Genomic DNA, 19239 nt, shown 5'->3' with positions numbered 1-19239 from the left:
ACCACACACAATACGTTGGTTTTTCGTTCTTTCATCTTTCATATAGTTGGTATTAGTTTCCTTGACGTCCAAAAATGAAAGGAGAATGAGAATAAAAATAAAGGAAACGAGAGTAAAGAAGAAAACGATGGCGTAGATAAAAAGTTGTTTCTCTCTTCAAGGTCGTCCTTTCTTAAAGTTACATAGCAAATAGGCGGGTTTTGATGCGAACTTGGCGACGAGATGTCTGGTTTACTTCTTCGATCGCCTACGAAACAATTTTTATCATCAAATAGCGCGGGGACAGCAGTACTGAATCTGGAGCATTGGGTGTGGGCGGAATATGGGTGATATTGGCGAGGATAAATGGTATGTATGTATGTGTTTTCATTTTTTGGCGCCTGTTCTGGCGTTCCTACGTCAGAATTTGTCTTTCATCTTCTTCTTATGAATATCGGGTTTAGAATATCTCTCTCTCTTTGATTTTATTCATCGAGGAACATCTTTACTTTCCTTTTTGCCCCTCCCCTCATATTGCCTTTCCATATTTGTAGAGTGGAATCAAAGATTATAGTACTAAGGCATGAACAAGAAGAAGAAGAAGAAGAAGAAGGCGTCATGCCAACGCACGTTCCTCTCTAGTTTCTTATTTAGCATAACTTTCGCGCGTTTCTGTTCTGACTCTTGTGGGACTTTAACGAAACGCGCCTCTTCCTTCCTTTCTTCTTCCTTCCTTCGAGTGGAAAGTTTTCACTTTAGAATTAGACGCGACTCGGATTCAAGGAATGCTATACCATCATATGATACTCGAGGTTTATATACAACTATATATATATATATATATATATATATGTATATATTTATAATCAAAGAGAAAGACGATGCTCTCTCTCTTCATTTAATATCTTCGGATCTCTTTCATTGATAAGATTGATAGATCAATATTAAAACGTGAACGGGTATCGATTTTTTTTGTATGCACATGTGCGTGGATTATTTGTTGTATCTGATATGTTAGATTACTCGTTTAATTACTTACACAGCTTTTTTTATTTTCAACAAAGATACCGAAATTAATTAATAACTATCGAATGATTAATTTTCAATTTGGATTTTAAATTACGCATTTAGTTTTTTGATTACTTTTGTTCGTTCAATTACACGAATATTTTATTTGACGATCGATTATTTTAAGTCAAATAATTAATTCTTTATCATCTGTATTTAATTGTAGAGAATATTTTGTGTTTTTTTGTTTTTTTAAGATTATAAGTTAATTTTACGGTGATAATTATTCGTTTATCGGTATGATTTGAAATTGATTAAATTTGATTAGCAATGACAATTTATACATTTTTACGAAGTATTCAAGATTATTTAGTATTTTTATTCGATTTCTATCATGATTGTGTTAACAATTATATTGTTTTTGCGATAAATAGCAATGTAGCGTTATTTGTAACGCATGGGTATACATGGGATTCCTTTGGTGTAAAATATTACGCGATAAAACGTACGATTTTAATGCTGACGTTTGTAAATAAAATTAAACGAAATGCATAACTTTGTGATATACGTCGTCATATTGCGTATAAAATGAATGTTGTACTTCGTTAAGTTTTGCTTATTCCAAAGAAATCGGAGAAGTTGAATTTTTATTTTCTCTCTTAATTTGTTAAAAATATTTATTTGTTGTAATACGTCCTTTGTTTGTTGAGTCTTCTTAAATATTTGACCAAAGTAAACATTTTATTTGGGGGGGTTTGTCCGAAAAATTCGTTCCGATTGATGTTTCTTTTTCAAAATTGGCAGAAAATTTTCCGAGTAATCCAATATTACGTGATACAAACGTGATATTATTAATCTTAATCGTGAACAAGTTACGTGATAAGAAAAACACTAGAATTAACAACAATTATTCCGATATATTAGAGTTTATCTCTCGAGTTTACTTTTAAAGTAAACAGTGCATACAAGTTGAAGAATATTATCGAATTAATTGTTTGTACGTAATCGAAAAAGAATCCATATCTTTTTCTTTTTTATGTTCATTTCCTTTTACGAAATAATTTATTTTTGAACTTTATAGTTTTCTGCGTCTGCATCATTCAATGGAAAAGAAAGAGAGAGAGAGAGAGAGAGAGAGAATGAGTGGGAGAGATAAATCAATAAATTTATTTTCAACGTAGTAATATTAAAAATCAATCATATCTATTTTTTTTTTACTTTTTTTATTCATTCCCTTTTGCAAAATAATCTATTTTCGAATTTTACAATTTTCTGCGTTTAATCATTCAATGCAAGAAAAAGAGAGCGAGAGAGGGAGAGAGAAAGAGAGATAAATCAACAAATTTCTTTTCAACATAGTAACGATAAGAACAAATAAATTTAATGCATTTGCGATAAAAGGTCATAAAAAAATCAAATAAAATTGCTTTTTTAATAGTTGAACTATTGATAATTATTGCGATATATCAAAACATAGATTATCCTATTTGTATTTAATACAAAAGAAAAAATGAAAGGAGGTTATGAAATCGAGAAAATATTCAATAATAAATTATGCAATAAATTTAATAAAAATATATATTTGCAAGCTTTTGAACACCTATATCTATATAAATTATTAATTACGATTGTTTGCACAAAATCTCGGAATAACATTCCATCAATTCCGCATGTTACGAAATTGTATCCTTGACAGAAAAGGACCGTGAAAGGTCGGTCAATATATAGATTAAAGAAATCGATAAATCTTATTCAAAACTTCATCTTATTTTTCCTTTCTTGCTTTCTCAGTGACATTATTTAACCTTTCAAAGTTGAAAACACAAATTTAACAAGAACGGTCAAATTTGTATCAACGTAAAGTAACAATTTGATTATATTGGGTTTTACTACTGCCACAATTTAGGATGAATTTTGTCAATGTTGTCGTTATTTGAAAAATTTGTAAAAATTTACTAGTACTCTTTAAAGTTTTGATTTGGGAAAAAAAAAAAAATTTGGTTTGGTTGTTTTGTCCACCCCACACAAAATGTTGTTTTTGGTTTTACCCCCCCGTTTTAGAAAAATTTTTTTGATGTTTTTTTGGGGAAAAAAAAAAAAGGTTGGTTGTGGGGGTGTAAAAATTTACTAGTACTCGTTAAAGTTTTCGCGAAAATATTATCTAAAATATATTTCGCGTTGTTACTGTTATTTACGATTACAATTTCAAATAAAAATAGTTATTCAAACATGTGACATATTTCTAAAAACACGAACGATGGAAGGTTTAACAAAATTACCCTCTTTCCCTCACAAAAATCCCAAATAAAAATTTAAACAAAAACAAATCAATCCTATCTTTAAGTATTCTGAATCATTTTCAAAGTACAATGCGTTGAAACGTTGTCACCGATTAAAAAGAAATAACAAAATCATATCATATTCCTTTTTCTTCTTTCTTTATCGCAATCATGAAACGTTCTCATTAATTAAAAAGAAAAAAAATATCAAAAAAAGGTAAGACCCAAACCGACAAAGATCGGAATTTTGTGGTAAAATGTTATTTAAAAAAGAAAAAAAAAGATACAAGATAAGTGGAAAAGAAATCTGTAGAAAGTAAGGGGAGGTTTCAAACAAATAATCTTCCCGGTGGGGAAGCAGATATATTTTGAAAAAAGAATCAAAAGAAAAGAAAGAAGAGGGAAGATTAGAATGAACAAAAATTTAACAATAAGGAAAGAGAGAGAGAGAGAGTGAGAGTGAGAGATAAACACATTAGAATAGAAGAGTGTGGTGGAGTGGGGGGTAGGAGGGAGGGGGAAATAGTAAGGTTTACCCGTAAAATTTGGCCATGAGGATATCTCGTGTAATCGTGTTTCTACGTAACTATGACTAGGGTTAGGGGGTTAGCGGGATGGGTTGGGTTGGGGGTTGGGAAGGTGGCGGGGGGGGGCGGGGGGGGTGGTGGCGAGCTAGAGAATCGTAGGCAATCGGTGAGAATAGCGGTTTTAGGTGGGGTGGGGGTAAAAAGCAAGCGTGCGGAGCGGAATGAAACTTAGTTTGGTGGGGATAAGCAATGGCAAATGGGTAAAGGAGAAAAGAAAAAAAAAGTAAGTGAGGCGGTTGGTGGGAGATGGTTGGCGGGATAGAGGAGAGGGGGAGAAAAGTCGCAGGGAGAAGCCGCGTTAACGGCCTCCCACATCGTGGCGGATCGTCGTCGTCATTCTGCTTTGAGTCTTTGCGCGACGGATACGTTCGTTCGCTGTTTGCCGGTTATTTTATTAACAGTCTCGTTTTATTTATCCAAATATCACGATACAACGTTGTTAAATAATATACAAAATTTCTTATTTATACGAACTTTTTCGATTCTTACATATTTTGTGTTATTTTTGTTTGTTTATTTTTTTGTCTATTTTTTCCTTTTTCTTTTTTTTTTCTTTTGGAAGTAGATATATATTATTATAAATCGTAAAACACTTTGTATTTTTCCTCTCTTCCTAAATTGAACCTACGAGGAAATAAATCTGATCGATATATGCGTACGCTTATATTATTATTATTATTATCATAATTATAATAATTATAATAAAAAGGAATAAATTAGCGCGCGCACGCGTGAGAAATTATTTGATTTAAAGTCACCAGCAAAAATCACAACACACGTGCACATTTTTGGGCCGATTGTCTCTAATTGTTATTATTTTCATTAAATAGAGAGCGCTTTTAAAAGAGTGAGTTAAAAGAGGGAAGGAAGCTTTGGAAAGTGAGCAAATTTGAGAAAAGAAAGATCGAACTTGGAATATAAGTTCGAGAGGAGAAATTGAAAGAGGTTAAAAGAGAAGAGGAGAGACGTCGGAAGCCTTGCTGCTTGCGTTTCTCTCTGCGCTCAGAAAACAGAAATATTTACACGCGGCACCAGACACAAACGCACGCGCGCGCGTATACAAACACACAGATAGACGCATTTCAAAGTGTGTATCTCCTCTGTCCAGAGAGAGAGTATTTATTCATTCAAAGAGAGACAAGTTTGAATAGAATCTAAGTTATATATAGATATTATATATATATATATATACAAATATAAATACGGAGTGTGTTCCGTACGTTTTCGAGAAGATGTCGCACAAGATGCAAAATCAAGGCGCACCACCTGTCCACGGGGGCAAATTTCAGGTGAGTTTAAATATTATTATTATTATTATTTTGTATTTAATGTTACAAATTATGATAAGTCGTAACGTTTATCAACGTTTTAGTATTTTTTGTTCATTTCCGCATTCCCGAGCTACCAAATTTAGCTCGGACTCGTGCTAGTTCCTTTTTAACTTTCGTGATTAACGTTGCGTAACTAAAAGGCAAACTTCAGTTATCGAAAAGGGGGACGGATAAGAATAAAAGAAAAAATAAACGCATTAATGTTCAATTTTGTACGGCAGAAAATGTGAGCTAGGTTAAAGTAATTAACTTTTTGATAATATAAATTCGCGTTTGTGTCGTTAAGTACAATAAAAAAGAGATAATGTGTTTCTCGTTGAATAAATAAGGAATACGAAGAATTAGGTGTATTTACCGTTATCTTTAAGCGTTCGTTAACGCTCTTCAAAGAAATAGTTTTTGTACTGAATTTTTGTTCTTTTCTTTTTCTTTTTCTTTTTTTTATTTTTTTTTTGCGTATTACTCGTTTCTAATTATAATAATAAGCATATTATTTTATTTCGTAATAAATATATATATAGAGAGTTTAATTATACTTTACTCGTCCGATCAAAATGATTTCTCTTTTAAAAGATTCAAACGAAACGTAATATTCGTTGTTGATTTTTTTTTCTCATACCTGATGGCCTAAACAACAATTTAGGCCGCATGAATTTGAAGATTAAAATTCATGAAGTATAAATTTCTCTCTTTCTCTCTCTCTTTTTTTTTTTCATTTCTTTTTTTCGCATAATAAATGAAAAATTAGAAATGTTAATTTATCGGAAAGGACGCGTCAGAGATTTGAATTTCATGGGAATTTGAGGAAATCGGTTAAACGATTGCGCGTATTTTCCCATGGAACACAAACCTACGTTGAAGATCTAACCGATAAATAAGACTCGTTTAAACAATCAATTTCGCAAACTCGACTTGACATTTTTGCGCAATTCCCTCCCTCTCTTTCTCTTTCACGTAATTTCTTTTACGTATTGGAGTGTCACCATTTGACACAAATTTATTTATCAATAAAGAGAAACATTCATTTTTCGATTAGTTCATATAAATTTACAGGTATAATAATTCTTACGAAATTGTCAATATAATCATTGATCTATCCAATTAAATATCTCAAGGTTATTTTATTCGTTCGTTGCATTGGAAAAAAAAAACAGCATTACCGATACATCTTCACCATTCGAATTAACCAAATATTTTTATCTCCAATAATTAAGAACAGATGGATCACGCGTCAGAATGAACATCGATATTACGATTCGTCACGCAATGTTATCTCTTATTTATCTATCGCACGAGAGAAATACGTAATCGATCAATAACATTTTTCATAGTGCGCGCGCGCGCGTGTAAAATTTTTTTTTTTAAATATTTCTTTATCACTGACGAATCGATCAAATCTTTCTACTTCGATAAGAAATTATCTACATATAATAATCTCTTTCATCTCTTATCTCCCCCTCCCCCTCCCACTTATTTCTCCCCACCCTAACCACCCTTTCCAACCAAGGATCGTTTAACCCTTTGCGAACCAGCAACTCGAGACGATTTCGACCAAATTACAGTTAGACATTTTACAGTTACTGTAAAAATATTTATAAACAAACAAGCGTATAGAAATAATCAAATATCATCAGTTTATTCATTTATATGTCGAAAAAAACAAACTTTGATAAATACTACACTCTGTATTTAGTTTTGGTTGAGTTGACACTTGAAATCGGCTCCCGGCCGGGCGCCGTATCAGCGCCACTTGAGTTGCAAATGGTTACAAATTATTTATCCTGGTTTTCTGTTTTGTTCGGTTAGCATTTTTATCTTACGTTTCCTTGCGGTTTGTGATTCTTCCTGGAAATAAAATGATTCTCGGAATATCCGACGAATAAACGATAATATCGTTCTTATTGAAATAGTTAAATATGTTTTGTTATAGTAACCTTGATTGAATTTATCGATAAATCGGATTGATAGATTGCATTGGACCATGACCGAGTAAAGATAGTCCAAGTTGAGACTATTATTATTGATATTTGATATGTTAATAAACAGAACGATTCGTCATCTTCTTAAAGAACTGAAGTACATTGAACACGTGGAAGTAGCATGACGTTTACGTCATCGTCCAGAAATATACGCGTACACAAAAATGAAAATAATCAGAACGAAGAATTTCATTTCACGATCGCAGGATTAGCTTTTGGTGAAAGTAGGGAAGTACGTATGTATGAATTTATGTATATGTGTATGTGTGAACACGCGCGCGCGCGCGCGTGTGCGTGTGTGCGACGTATGATAGAAATAGTCGAGAAGAAGAGGAGCCTTTGCCTTTAGCAACAATCTCTCGGTCGTTTGCCATTTTCTCGAGTACCTCGCGACTGTCCCAGGATTACATTTTTGTTTTGTTTTATTTCTTATTTCATTCGCAGCAAGTAGGTAGTCGTTTTAGAACCGGTTTGACCGAATCCGAAGCAAAGAGTTAGATTGAGAGAGAGAGAGCTTAGGACCCAACGATAAAGTGATCGTTTCGCATAACCGATGACGTGTTATTGCGTATGTAAGGTAATGTAACGCAATGGCGAAATGTATACAATTTACATTTTTATTTAAGTACAAATAAGATACCGAATTACTACACGGAATATTGATGACGTTGAATATTTTGAAATATATAAATAAATCGTTGTTTTTTCAAATTTGTACACAAATTTTTGGTGCGATCATTTAGGGTGTTGCGTTAATTTTTTTTTTAATTATTTACAGTACCCGAAAATTTTATTATCAATTTTTTCACAAAACGTTATTTTATTTATTATTCATTTTCATAGACATGAACTTTCATGGCTATACGATACTAGCTTACGTATGTTTTATACGTATGTTCTGTGTAATACATACTACATACGTAAACGAAGTATATAAATGACTACTACGACGTTGTAGGCTACGTCATGGAAATTTTCTCGTCTTATGCTTTCCCCCTATCTTTGTGTTTCTTTTTTTTCCTTTTTTTTCCTTTTTTTTACCTTACTACCTCCGTCCGTCTCTCTTTTTTTCTCGGTCTCCTTAGAGAAGGCGCACCTTTTAACTCTCCCCCCTACCATCCCCTCCGTACCGTATTCCTTTCTGCCCCTTCTTTTCCAACTGATCGCCAATGCCTGAACTTTGCTACTCGTTTCCCCCCCCTTTCCACTTTGCCAATGATATTTGTCCCTACCCTTCAACTACCTTACCTGTCGTCTATCCTCTGTCTCTCTCTCTCTCTCTCTGTCTTTCTCTCTCTCTCTCTTTCTCTTTCTTTCTTTCTTTCCTTCCTTCTTTTGCACACCGTGCGATTCTTTCAGCATGACGCCGTTCTATTATACGCCACATTTTGTCCTCTTCGTGCTTTCCTTTACTTCCGCTTGAGTATTCAATTACAAATTCGCAATAATATCACGAGAAATCGACGTTTTTTTCTTCTTCCTTCGAGATCTAGTTTTTTGATCTTGCAAATTGAACTGATACGACGAGTATTTTGTTTATTTTTTGATTGACAGAAGTTGATGAAATCGATTCGGTCATCTTAGATTATACGATATTATTAATAATGATATATACAGTCGTAGTACTCAATTTGTCCCACAGAGGGACACAACTTGATATTTAAATAGAACAATTCGAAACTTTGACCGCTATGTCGAGTTCACACCTTTTGTTCCAGGCGCCACGAAAGTATTTCCATTATTCTATGTATATCATAAAATAATAATAAATATGATTATATAAGATCGCATTCTTATTCATAGAGCTTTTATCTTGCTGGAGGTCACGGGTGACCACCGTGGCACCTTGGTGCGCTCGATTGCACTTGATAACATTTTTGGAATATTTATTTACAAGTATTGCTTAGAATCCGTTCAAAAAAAATATTACGTACTGCGGAGATGACATTGGTTAGCCTCATTTTTGCTTGAAATATTTTAATGCAATACATTGTTGCATGGAACATTTGATACAAATTATTTCTTTTAACTCCTACAAAAAAAAATACACTTACGCAATAAAGTTATACATGATGTTTAAACATAGAAAAATTAAATGCGATATATGACAGATTAAGTATGTGGTAAAAGATTCTAGTTCCAAGTACAAATGAAATAACAAAACTATTTTCTGTAATAAAATGTATAATGTTGTAATTAAAAAATCTCTAATTGTTGAATAGTGCATTTTTGATGTCGAAGTATTCTCTTATTAACTATAATGTTAAAAATTCGTTAATTGACGATGATTATTTAATTTTTACAATTATAAATGATTAATGCATTTTTGTTATTGATGATCACCGTAGTGTTACGGATAAAACAATCATCTATGGTCACATGTAATCAACATGGCGGCATTGAATTTGTTGTTTTCAACTACTGTTTTTTTTTTCTCATTCATGAATGTCATGTTTTTTGGAAGCTTGCTTAGATTTAGTTAATAGTCTTTTGGGATTTCTCCACGTGAATAGGAATTCAATTTTATAATAATAAGTATTATATACCCCGGGGAAGGGGGATTAGGCGTCAGAATTTTAAAAGATACTTAGGTGAGGCATGAATAAAAATAGGTTAGAAACCACTGGTATGTAGCTTGTTGCGAATATAGAATTCTAAACAAACGTATTGGCATATATTAGATGTTTTGGAAAGAATTTGTAAAGCATATGATTTTGTTGTTTGAAAAAATATCTCGGGAGTTTATTATTTAGTATAATATCATTAAAAGAAAATAATTTTAAATATAAAGCTTGCCTTTTTAAGCATTCTTCATTAATTTTTTTTAATTTTATACAAATTTAATTTCTATTTTTTACAATACATTTAAATCGAGTCTAAAATTTGGTACAGTAAATTAAAAAAGAAATACTTGTAAGTTGAAAAAGAATTCTAATGTTATCAACACTATTATTGTATATTTTTATTTTACACAAATTTAATTTATATCTTTTACAATACACTTCGTATCTAGTCTGAAATGCTTACAATAGACAAAAAAATAAATAAATAATTTCAAGTTAGAAAGGAAGCTCTTATGAATTTTTCATTGATTTGTTTTTCTATTTTTGAACCAATTTGACCTTTTTAACAGAATACTTAAACTTCGAACTCTAAAAGTATATTTAAAAAAAAGAAAAAAGGAAAGAAAAGCAAATTTGAATAAAGAATCGTACTTTGTACGGGTTTACAAAAAAAAAACATGTTAGAAGAATATTGAATTTATGCAAATACTTTTTTTCGTCATTGTGTGCATGTATTAAAGTTAGAAAAGTTATTTTAATGTAAAAATGTATAAAAATGTAATACAAATGTGTGAAAAAGGTAAATAAGAATGAAATGAATCATTATTCATTATTGAGAAAGCAACGTAAGACCGAAAGAAGACGAGTTGAGACGAGTCAAGACGAGTCGAGACGAGTCGAGACGATACCAGACGAGACTTAACGATTTACCGTTACCTTGTATCGCACGATATCGGCCGGAAGAAAGATCATAAGAGATTGGAAAGGGTTCATTGTTCGCATAGAAGTCACGCAAACAGTCGGTGCGATGTTTCGGCGAACGAATCTAACTAAAGCGTGTATCTATTATGTCAGGGCTGGCTTTAGACCTAAGCACAATGGGGCACCGACCTTGGGATACAATGATTTTAGGGACCACTCCGTCTTTATTGTTAGTAGAAAGGAAAAAGAAAAGTCAAAAGATCAGCTGAGTTACGAAAACGAATTATGCACTTTAAATCTTTTCAATTATGGATTTAAACAAAAAATATACGAAGAGTCACGTTGGAAAAATTGTATTCTTATGATATTTTAAGTAAATTCGTTTATTTTATATTATTAGAAAATTTATATTACATTAATTGAATATTAGTGGTAATATTGTTTATTATTATCCTTTAAAAAGAATAATTAAAATAATTAATGGTAAAAAACAATTGTGTTGCAGAGAAATTGTATTTTTATAGATTATATCGAAATAGTATTATTTTAATTATTAGACAATTTATATTCAATAGAAAATAAATAGAGAAAGAACTTATTTTAGTATTTTATTATAAGAAAGGACATTAAAAGTTTGTGCTGTTTAAAAGTGTTGTTTTTGATCAGGAATTTGAATTTTGTTGAAAGGTGATATATAAATTATTTCGCAATGCATATTTAAATATCTCATTCACTATTGGAAAAATTAAGCATACTTTGCAATGGATGACAAGAATTTATAAAAAGAAAAAAAGAAAAGAACAGCGAAAATTCTTAACATTTAATATTAATTAGTTGCAGATACAATCTTTGAGTAAAATTTATAACGATTTAAAAAAAAAATATCTACAGAGATATATCTGATATCATTGAATAAAATTCGTTTATTTTTACTACGCGAAATATCTTATAGTTGAATGCGAATAAGTTAAAAAAAATATAAACTCATTTGAATTTTACCATGGTTGCAAAAATTCAGAATTCAAAATCATATTGCAAGGATCGAAGTTTTTAGCATTTGTTGATTTCCGGGTTGATTAAATTAAATCGGTATTAAGTATGTCAAATATTTTCGAATCGTGATGTACAACGAATGAAATGAAATATAAAAAAATAATAGATTACATCTAACGAATACTATTGTTTAAAAAAAATGATTGTAATTGTTAACATTTTTTTATTCCTGATTTGGGTTTCTTAAGGGGGGAATACGTGTAGAGGCTTCAAAAAATTTAATTTTTTTTTTTATAAATTGCTTGTAAAATTATTAAAAAATATACTCATAAAATTTCAAGTCAAAAATCCAAGTTTTTCAAAAGTTATAAGCGATTAAGTCGAGCTTTTTTCAAACGCGTTTTTCTCAAAACGATTTTTTTCGGATTTGTTACACTCCAGCTTAAAAAGTTTTTAACCAATCATTTTGAAATTTGGAATATAGTTTCTTTATATAATTACGCTCTATTTGAACCTGAATCATAAGCGATATCTTTGTTTAAAGTATTTTTTTTATAATGAATAATACATGAAAAAATAGTAAAAAATCATCCTTTATGTTCACACCCCTCTAAAAAATACAAATTTTCATTTTTTCTAGGGAAATGAGGTTCAAATAGAAAATACACATATAAAAAAAGTAATTTGTCTTTGTAATTGATTTCTGATCAAAATTGTGGCTTCCAAGGTGTACACAAACTGCTCAGTCGGATAGAAACCTAAAATGCGTGAAATCTGATATCTCTGCTAGTTTTTGAGATAAATCTTGAAAAATTTCGGAATATGTTCTCAAATATATGTGTAAAATGACCTTATAATATTAACCCTTTGCACTCGAGCGGCGCTGATACGGCGCCCGGCCGGGCGCCCATTTCAAGTGTCAACTCAACCAAAACTAATTACAGACTGTAGTATTTATCAAAGTTTGTTTTTTTCGACATATAAATGAATAAACTGATGATATTTTATTATTTCTATACGCTTGTTTGTTTATAAATGTTTTTACAGTACCTGTGAAATGTCTAACTGTAATTTGGCCGAAATTTGCTCTCGTCTTTGCTGGTTCGAGCAAGCGAAAAAGGCCTCGAGTGCAAAGGGTTAATAAATAACATAAATTTTTAATACGTTAAAAAAATTCATGAAAATCATAATGAAAACATCGTTTTACACATATTTCTCCCCTTAAATTAAATAAAGTATTAAGTATATCACATATTTTCGAGTCGTGATGTACAACGAATGAAATGAAATATAAAAAATGAATAGATTACACCTAACGAATATTATATTTCAAATTTGATTTATTAGCCAATATAACCATTAGCCAATATATAAGCTTTATAAAAACAAATATTATGTTTGATAATATTATAAAATGAATTTGAAAAAAAAGATGTTTTAATTAGATTAAAAAGCAAGGTGTGGGGTGTTACGTATTCCTGATCCGGTCCTGTATTCTGTACTATATACGGCTACTAGGTAGAGTTACTAAACCATGTAGTTCGAAAAAGAGGGATGTACGTTCCTCCTCGGTGAGGCCAAAACACGCTGAGCGGCGGATTAAGAAGGTCAATGCTGTTGCCAACCAGTTCACCGTGATCCACGTCGTTCGAATAAGTGGTGACGGCGTCGGTGAACAACGCGCACGCTCAGAACAGTAATTCAGGGGCAAAGGAGAAAACGTGCTTCTTTCCTCCCACGCGTATCCCGCGTGGTTTCACGGCAGCAGCAGTTCAGTGGCGTTGATAAATCGCACGCGGTGAAGAAAAAAAAAAATAAAATATATATATCCGAGGACGAGATGAGATGAGAGACGAAACGAGACGAGATCTGACGAGAGACCTGACCAGACGAGATGAGGATGTGACGTTACTCGCAGATTCGTTAATTGTCATTGCGCCGGATGGCTGTTGGTTAGCTCGCATTATTAATCTCGGTCTCCCGCAATACGAATCGTACAGAGTAACGTGTATATAACAGATAGCGCCCAATCGTTTTCAATTCGTACAACCCTCTAACGAGAAAGGAACTCAAATACTTCTTCTTCTTCTTCTTCTTCTTCTTTCACCTTTGATCCCAACAATTTCTTTTAATCGAGACTATACTATACTAAAAGAGTCTGCCAATGAATAGATAGATAGAACGACGTTTGTCGCGGATATTTATCAAACGATCATTAGACGTTTCGTTTCTTCATCGACGCGAACATCAAATTAAATAGATTTCAGTTTGAAGAATGAGCTTTGTTAATTGACGGACCAATCCTTATTGACTCTATTCATTTGTTGGCTAAATACATTCCCATTGTTTTTCTCGCTTATCTATTTTTATACTTTCGTGTATCGTTACTCGAAATTAACTCTCCTACGACCATTTTAACTTATGCCGATCTCATCGTTTATTATTACGAACGATTATTTTTTTTTTTGTTATCTAATATTAAAAACAATTATTATACCTTCCAATTTGAATTTATAAGAATCGTTCGTGTTTGTTAAACTTTCTTTTTTAAAACCACTCGTCAATACACAGTTTCTTCTTTATTCTTATTAAAATATATTTTATTTTATATTAGTTTATCGAGTTATAATTATAGAATTGTAATATATACATATCTAATATTAGAATTGGCGATAAAATTGTCGTTAGACTGGCTTAACCAGAACTCAAACCTGAGATGTTAGATTCTCCAGGTGAATTTATTTATTTTAACCATTGATGAGCTTATCCGGGACCCCTGGTCAACCTCCTCGCGAATACTTATTTTATTTAGAATGAAGGTGCTCAATTTTACATTTACTCAGAGACAAATAATTCAAAAGAATGAACTATTTTACATAAATCAATAAAATCAAATAATGTGCGAGAGTAAAATTTAATAAGAAAAAGTAACAAATCTTTGGGACAACTTTATATTTCATTATCACAACAATATTATTTTATGAGCTTTCTGCGTTATTATTGCACACACGCACTTTTGATTGCGAGAGTAAATTATGTATATATATATATATATATATATATATATATTAGAATTAATGACGGTCTACTCTTGATTAACCTTCGAGACCTTGTCATCATAATATTCGTGTCATGTGGTGTCATGTCAAGCTATTTGAGAACTTCGGCCCACCCTAACGCACTACTTTTGCAAGCTTCCGTTCATTTAGGATTCATAATCTATTCGCTTACGTGGTAACATTATAGAGGACTTGATACGAATATGGGATACTGATTTTTTAGTTTTTATTATACAAAATCATAATGAAGTAATAAACGAAAAAAATTAAACGAAGATATTTCGAGAGTGTGCCAACGCAAAGATCAATCTTTACTCAAAATACTTTTGAGAACTTTTGATATTTTGCACTTCTTCTAAATGAAGGTAGATTTTTGAATCAATAAAAATTTGAGTAGTAATATGAGACAACGTTACTTTCACGCTAAATAAGTAATATAAAATTGTAATTGAAGCATTGATAGAAACATTTTATTATTGTACAAGTATAAGAATAAATAAAAAAATAATAAATTATAAATAAAATACAATATAATAAATTAATCAAGATTTCATTTATTTTACGATGAACACATATGTGATCTGTGCCTTTTAGATGTGCACAATTATGATGGATTTATAATTCACACGATCAATGGTGGATTAAAGGACCATGTAAGGCCCCGAACGAGGCCCCGAGGTCTCACATTGCACATTGGTAGGTTTCAGTGTTTGCACTTACGTTTTTTAACGCAACCTTGACGTTCAAAATATATTAGGTCTCTTCAAAATATACTTTTATAGTATATTTTAGTATTTATGGTAGAATTAATCCAAAAACGAGTCAATAAATAGAATCAAGAGTTATTTTATGGGTAAAGTAGAATATTCTTGCTGATTATAATCAGCACTCGTAGCATGGATGCCGACTATAGTCGGCGCTAGGGTTAAAATTATTTTTCCCCTTAATTTTTGTAGATTTTTTGCAATGACATTGTTATTAATTTTATAACACGAACGGGATAATGTAAATAGTGGTACATCATACACTTTTATTGTTTTAAAGTAGCCAAATTTATTTATCTTTAACAAATTTGACTATTTTCACCATATTTTCTTCAAAGTAATCCTTTCTTGAGTATCCATTCATCATATTTAAATATAGTTCGTGTGTCATCTAAACAAAATGATTGAAATTAATTGGATTTAATAATAAACAGTCTCATAATACTACCAATAAATTATTTCGTATTATTACCAATTTGTTATTTTATTTTATCTTACAATAAATATATAATCCAAACGCAAACCCTTCAAATATTCATTAATATAAAATTACTAATAATGTATTAGGTGTACAAATAAGTTTCCGCCGTTTTTTATTAAAAATTAAGTATTTATTCTAGAAGAGTGGTAATTTTAAGGTTATTTAAAATACTGTCCATCACTTGCAATGACTTTTTCCCATCTCTCAGGCAACATTCGGATCCCACGTCGGAAGAACTCCTTGTCTTTTGTGGCTATCCACGAATCAACCCAATTTTTGGTATCTTCATATGATTTGAACCGCTGCTCCGACAGAGCATGTGCCATGGACCGAAATAGGTGATAATCGGACGGTGCAATGTCTGGTGAATACGGCGGGTGGGGTAACACTTCCCAATCAAGTGTTTCCAAATACTTTTTCACGGGAGCCGCTACATGTGGACGAGCATTGTCATGCAGGAGAATAATTTTTTCGTGTTTAGAATAGTATTGAGGGCGTTTTTCCTTCAGAGCTCGGCTCAATCTCATTAATTGTGTTCGATAGAGGGCTCCGGTGATTGTTTCGCTCGGATTAAGCAACTCATAATACACTACACCCAACTGATCCCACCAAATACACAGCATGAGTTTTTTTCCGTGAATATTCGGTTTTGCTGTTGATGTTGACGCATGGCTTGGTAATCCCCATGATTTTCTTCTTTTTGGATTATCATAATGTATCCATTTCTCGTCACCAGTGATGATACGATGTAAAAAACCCTTTTTTTTTATGTCTAGCAAGCAGTATTTCACTTAAGCATAATCGGCGTTCAATATCTCTCGGCTTTAATTCGTACGGAACCCAATTTCCTTGTTTATTAATCATTCCTAATGATTTTAAACGATGTGAGACTGCTTGCTGAGTGACTTCTAATGTTACAGCAAGTTCTTTTTGTGTTTGAGATGAATCTTCCTCCAATATTTCCTCCAATTCTGAATCCTCGTAAATTTTTGGCCTTCCACTGCGATCTTTGTCTTCTACGTCGAAATCACCGTATTTAAACTTTTGAAACCACTCACGACACGTTCTATCACTCAAAGCAGTCTCACCATATGCTTCTACGAGCAATCGATGCGCCTCAGCAGCAGATTTCTTTATATTAAAGAAGTAAACTAATATTTCCCGCAAATGACGCTTATTTGGCTCAAATTTGGAAATATTCAACTAAAAAAAATTATATTTTACCAATATGAAATCAATAATATTAATAGGTTATGTTGTTCTTAAACGTCCAAACTAATTTTTAAGCAGGATATCATCTGCGAAAGTTAACGGAAACTCCGCGCCGCGCTATCTACATTAAAACGGCGGAAACTTATTTGTACACCTAATAGTATATAACTTACCTTTTTTATTAAAAAGAAAAAAAAAAACAAACGAAACCACAAAATAAACCAATGTTAAGTTAACTGCAAAAAGTAAACACGTAATAACTTTTTCACATAGCCGTAACTCAAAATGTTCCATTAAATAAAATAACGAGGACTATCAAATAATATTTTTGTTAAACAAATTTTTATAGTTGTCATAACACATAATTATCAAACCTATGAAAATTATTTAAATGTTAAATATTATACATTGTACGGTGTGTCTCATATATTACTACTTTATCTCATACTCATACCTTTTCCTCTATTTACAATAATAACATATATATAAAGAAGTATTCATATTACTTACCGTATCAGAGAATGAATTTTATTTATCGAAAATTGAAATCGTTTAACTTGGTCAGGTGTCAAGCGAAAAAATTATTCTGAGCCAACGCACTCACTGTCGAAACGGTTACTAGTTATTTTCCTAATTAAAGTTCATAATACTTATCTTACAATGCGATTGCGCGACCATTAACGACAAAGATAAGGTGTCGACCGTGAAAGGATATTGCGTAAGTTATTCCGTTGGGGAGAGAATGCTATTGCATTGTGTGTGTGTGTGTGTGTTTTTTTTTTTCTTTTTTTTTTAGACACATGTTGAGAAACGTGTTCGATATTTTTGTTGCTTTACATTTTTTTTTTTCTTCTAAAAGAACTGGAAGATAAGAATGGTAGGGAAACGTAATGATTACAATAGACTTCCTAAGTTTATGGAAGTATCGCGTGCGTCGAAATAAAAATGTATTTCCCTGTAACGCGCGGGATCTTTGCTAAATAATTAATTACGGGAATACCCTAATTTTTAGAATAAATTTTTCGTTAATTCAGAATTACATTGTTTGTCTATGTCGTTACTGATTTTTTTTAATTGATTGTGTTTCTGTTTTATCTACAGTTATATTATAAAGAATTAAAAATAAATACAATTGACTCCTGTGTAACATAAGTTATTTTATCACGAATTCTTATAACGTGACAAAGATTTTAAATTTTAATGTAATAAATAATACACAATATAAACAAATATTGGAATTGTTTTTCTATTTCAAAATTTAATTTGCTTTAAGTGAAAATTATTAGGTTAACCAATAAGCTCGTGCGTTTTTTTCTGTTAGTTATTTAAAAAAAAATTTGACAGACTTATTGATCAACCTATTAGCTCAAGTGAAATGTTTCTTCGTATTTTAATGTAAAAGTGAAACAAGTTTTTTTTTCTCATATTCTAGATTTAGTTTTTTTCCAGATGATTTAAAACTGCTTTGTAATAGATGTTCAGATCTTTATTGATATTATGATTGATAAAGTGCTCGATCAAATTTTTCTATGGATTTTATCGTCCCTTTAAATGATTGACGCAATCAGAACGAATTACATTTTTAACATCCAACTTTTCAGATTAAAAACGCTCGAACCAGTTCTGTGCGTACGCGTACCGATACTGCATCATGTCCATAAGTGTCACTAATGTTTTTACCAGTCACATTTTTTTCTTTTTTTGTAATATCATTTAAGTCCTTCTCACTTTCTGTTGTTTATTTTAATTTTTGATTACCGTGAAACAATATGGCGACCACTTGGAGAAGATAACTACATTTAACCTTTAATTACTAAATAGATACTCAAATAAATTCTAATTATCAATAAATCATTTTTGCACTATACTTTTCTTGTTCACATTTCTCAAATTTCTATTATGTTTATTCGGTTTTTCTTTTTTTATATCATTTTTATATTAAATCATAAAATACTTTACTGTGAAACAATATGGCGGCCATTTGGAGAAGATAACTACATTTAACCTTTAATTACTAAATAGATACTCAAATAAATTCTGATTATTAATAAATCATTTTTGCACTATACTTTTTTTGTTCAC

At 31.4% G+C, this 19239-nt stretch overlaps 1 protein-coding gene across 3 annotated transcripts in view; it reads left to right on the top strand.

Moving 5' to 3' along the window:
• Positions 1–4131: 4131 nt before the first annotated feature.
• LOC122513622 (proton-coupled amino acid transporter-like protein pathetic) overlaps positions 4132–19239 on the top strand; it is a 38452-nt gene continuing 23344 nt past the window's right edge. Inside the window, exons 1-2 of one of the 3 annotated variants that reach the window (XM_043630056.1) lie at positions 4132–4238; positions 4684–5142. In XM_043630056.1, the coding sequence (XP_043485991.1) occupies positions 5086–5142 (57 nt within the window). In that variant the 5' untranslated portion in view covers positions 4132–4238; positions 4684–5085. Of the gene's footprint in view, positions 4289–4383; positions 4509–4683; positions 5143–19239 lie in introns of those variants that run through there. The other 2 variants (XM_043630058.1, XM_043630057.1) reach the window with 2 other exon arrangements.

This window comes from Polistes fuscatus, unplaced genomic scaffold, assembly GCF_010416935.1.
Source record: "Polistes fuscatus isolate 324 unplaced genomic scaffold, CU_Pfus_HIC Scaffold12, whole genome shotgun sequence".
Lineage (NCBI taxonomy): Eukaryota > Metazoa > Arthropoda > Insecta > Hymenoptera > Vespidae > Polistes > Polistes fuscatus.
This window is presented reverse-complemented; position numbering and strand designations above follow the sequence as displayed.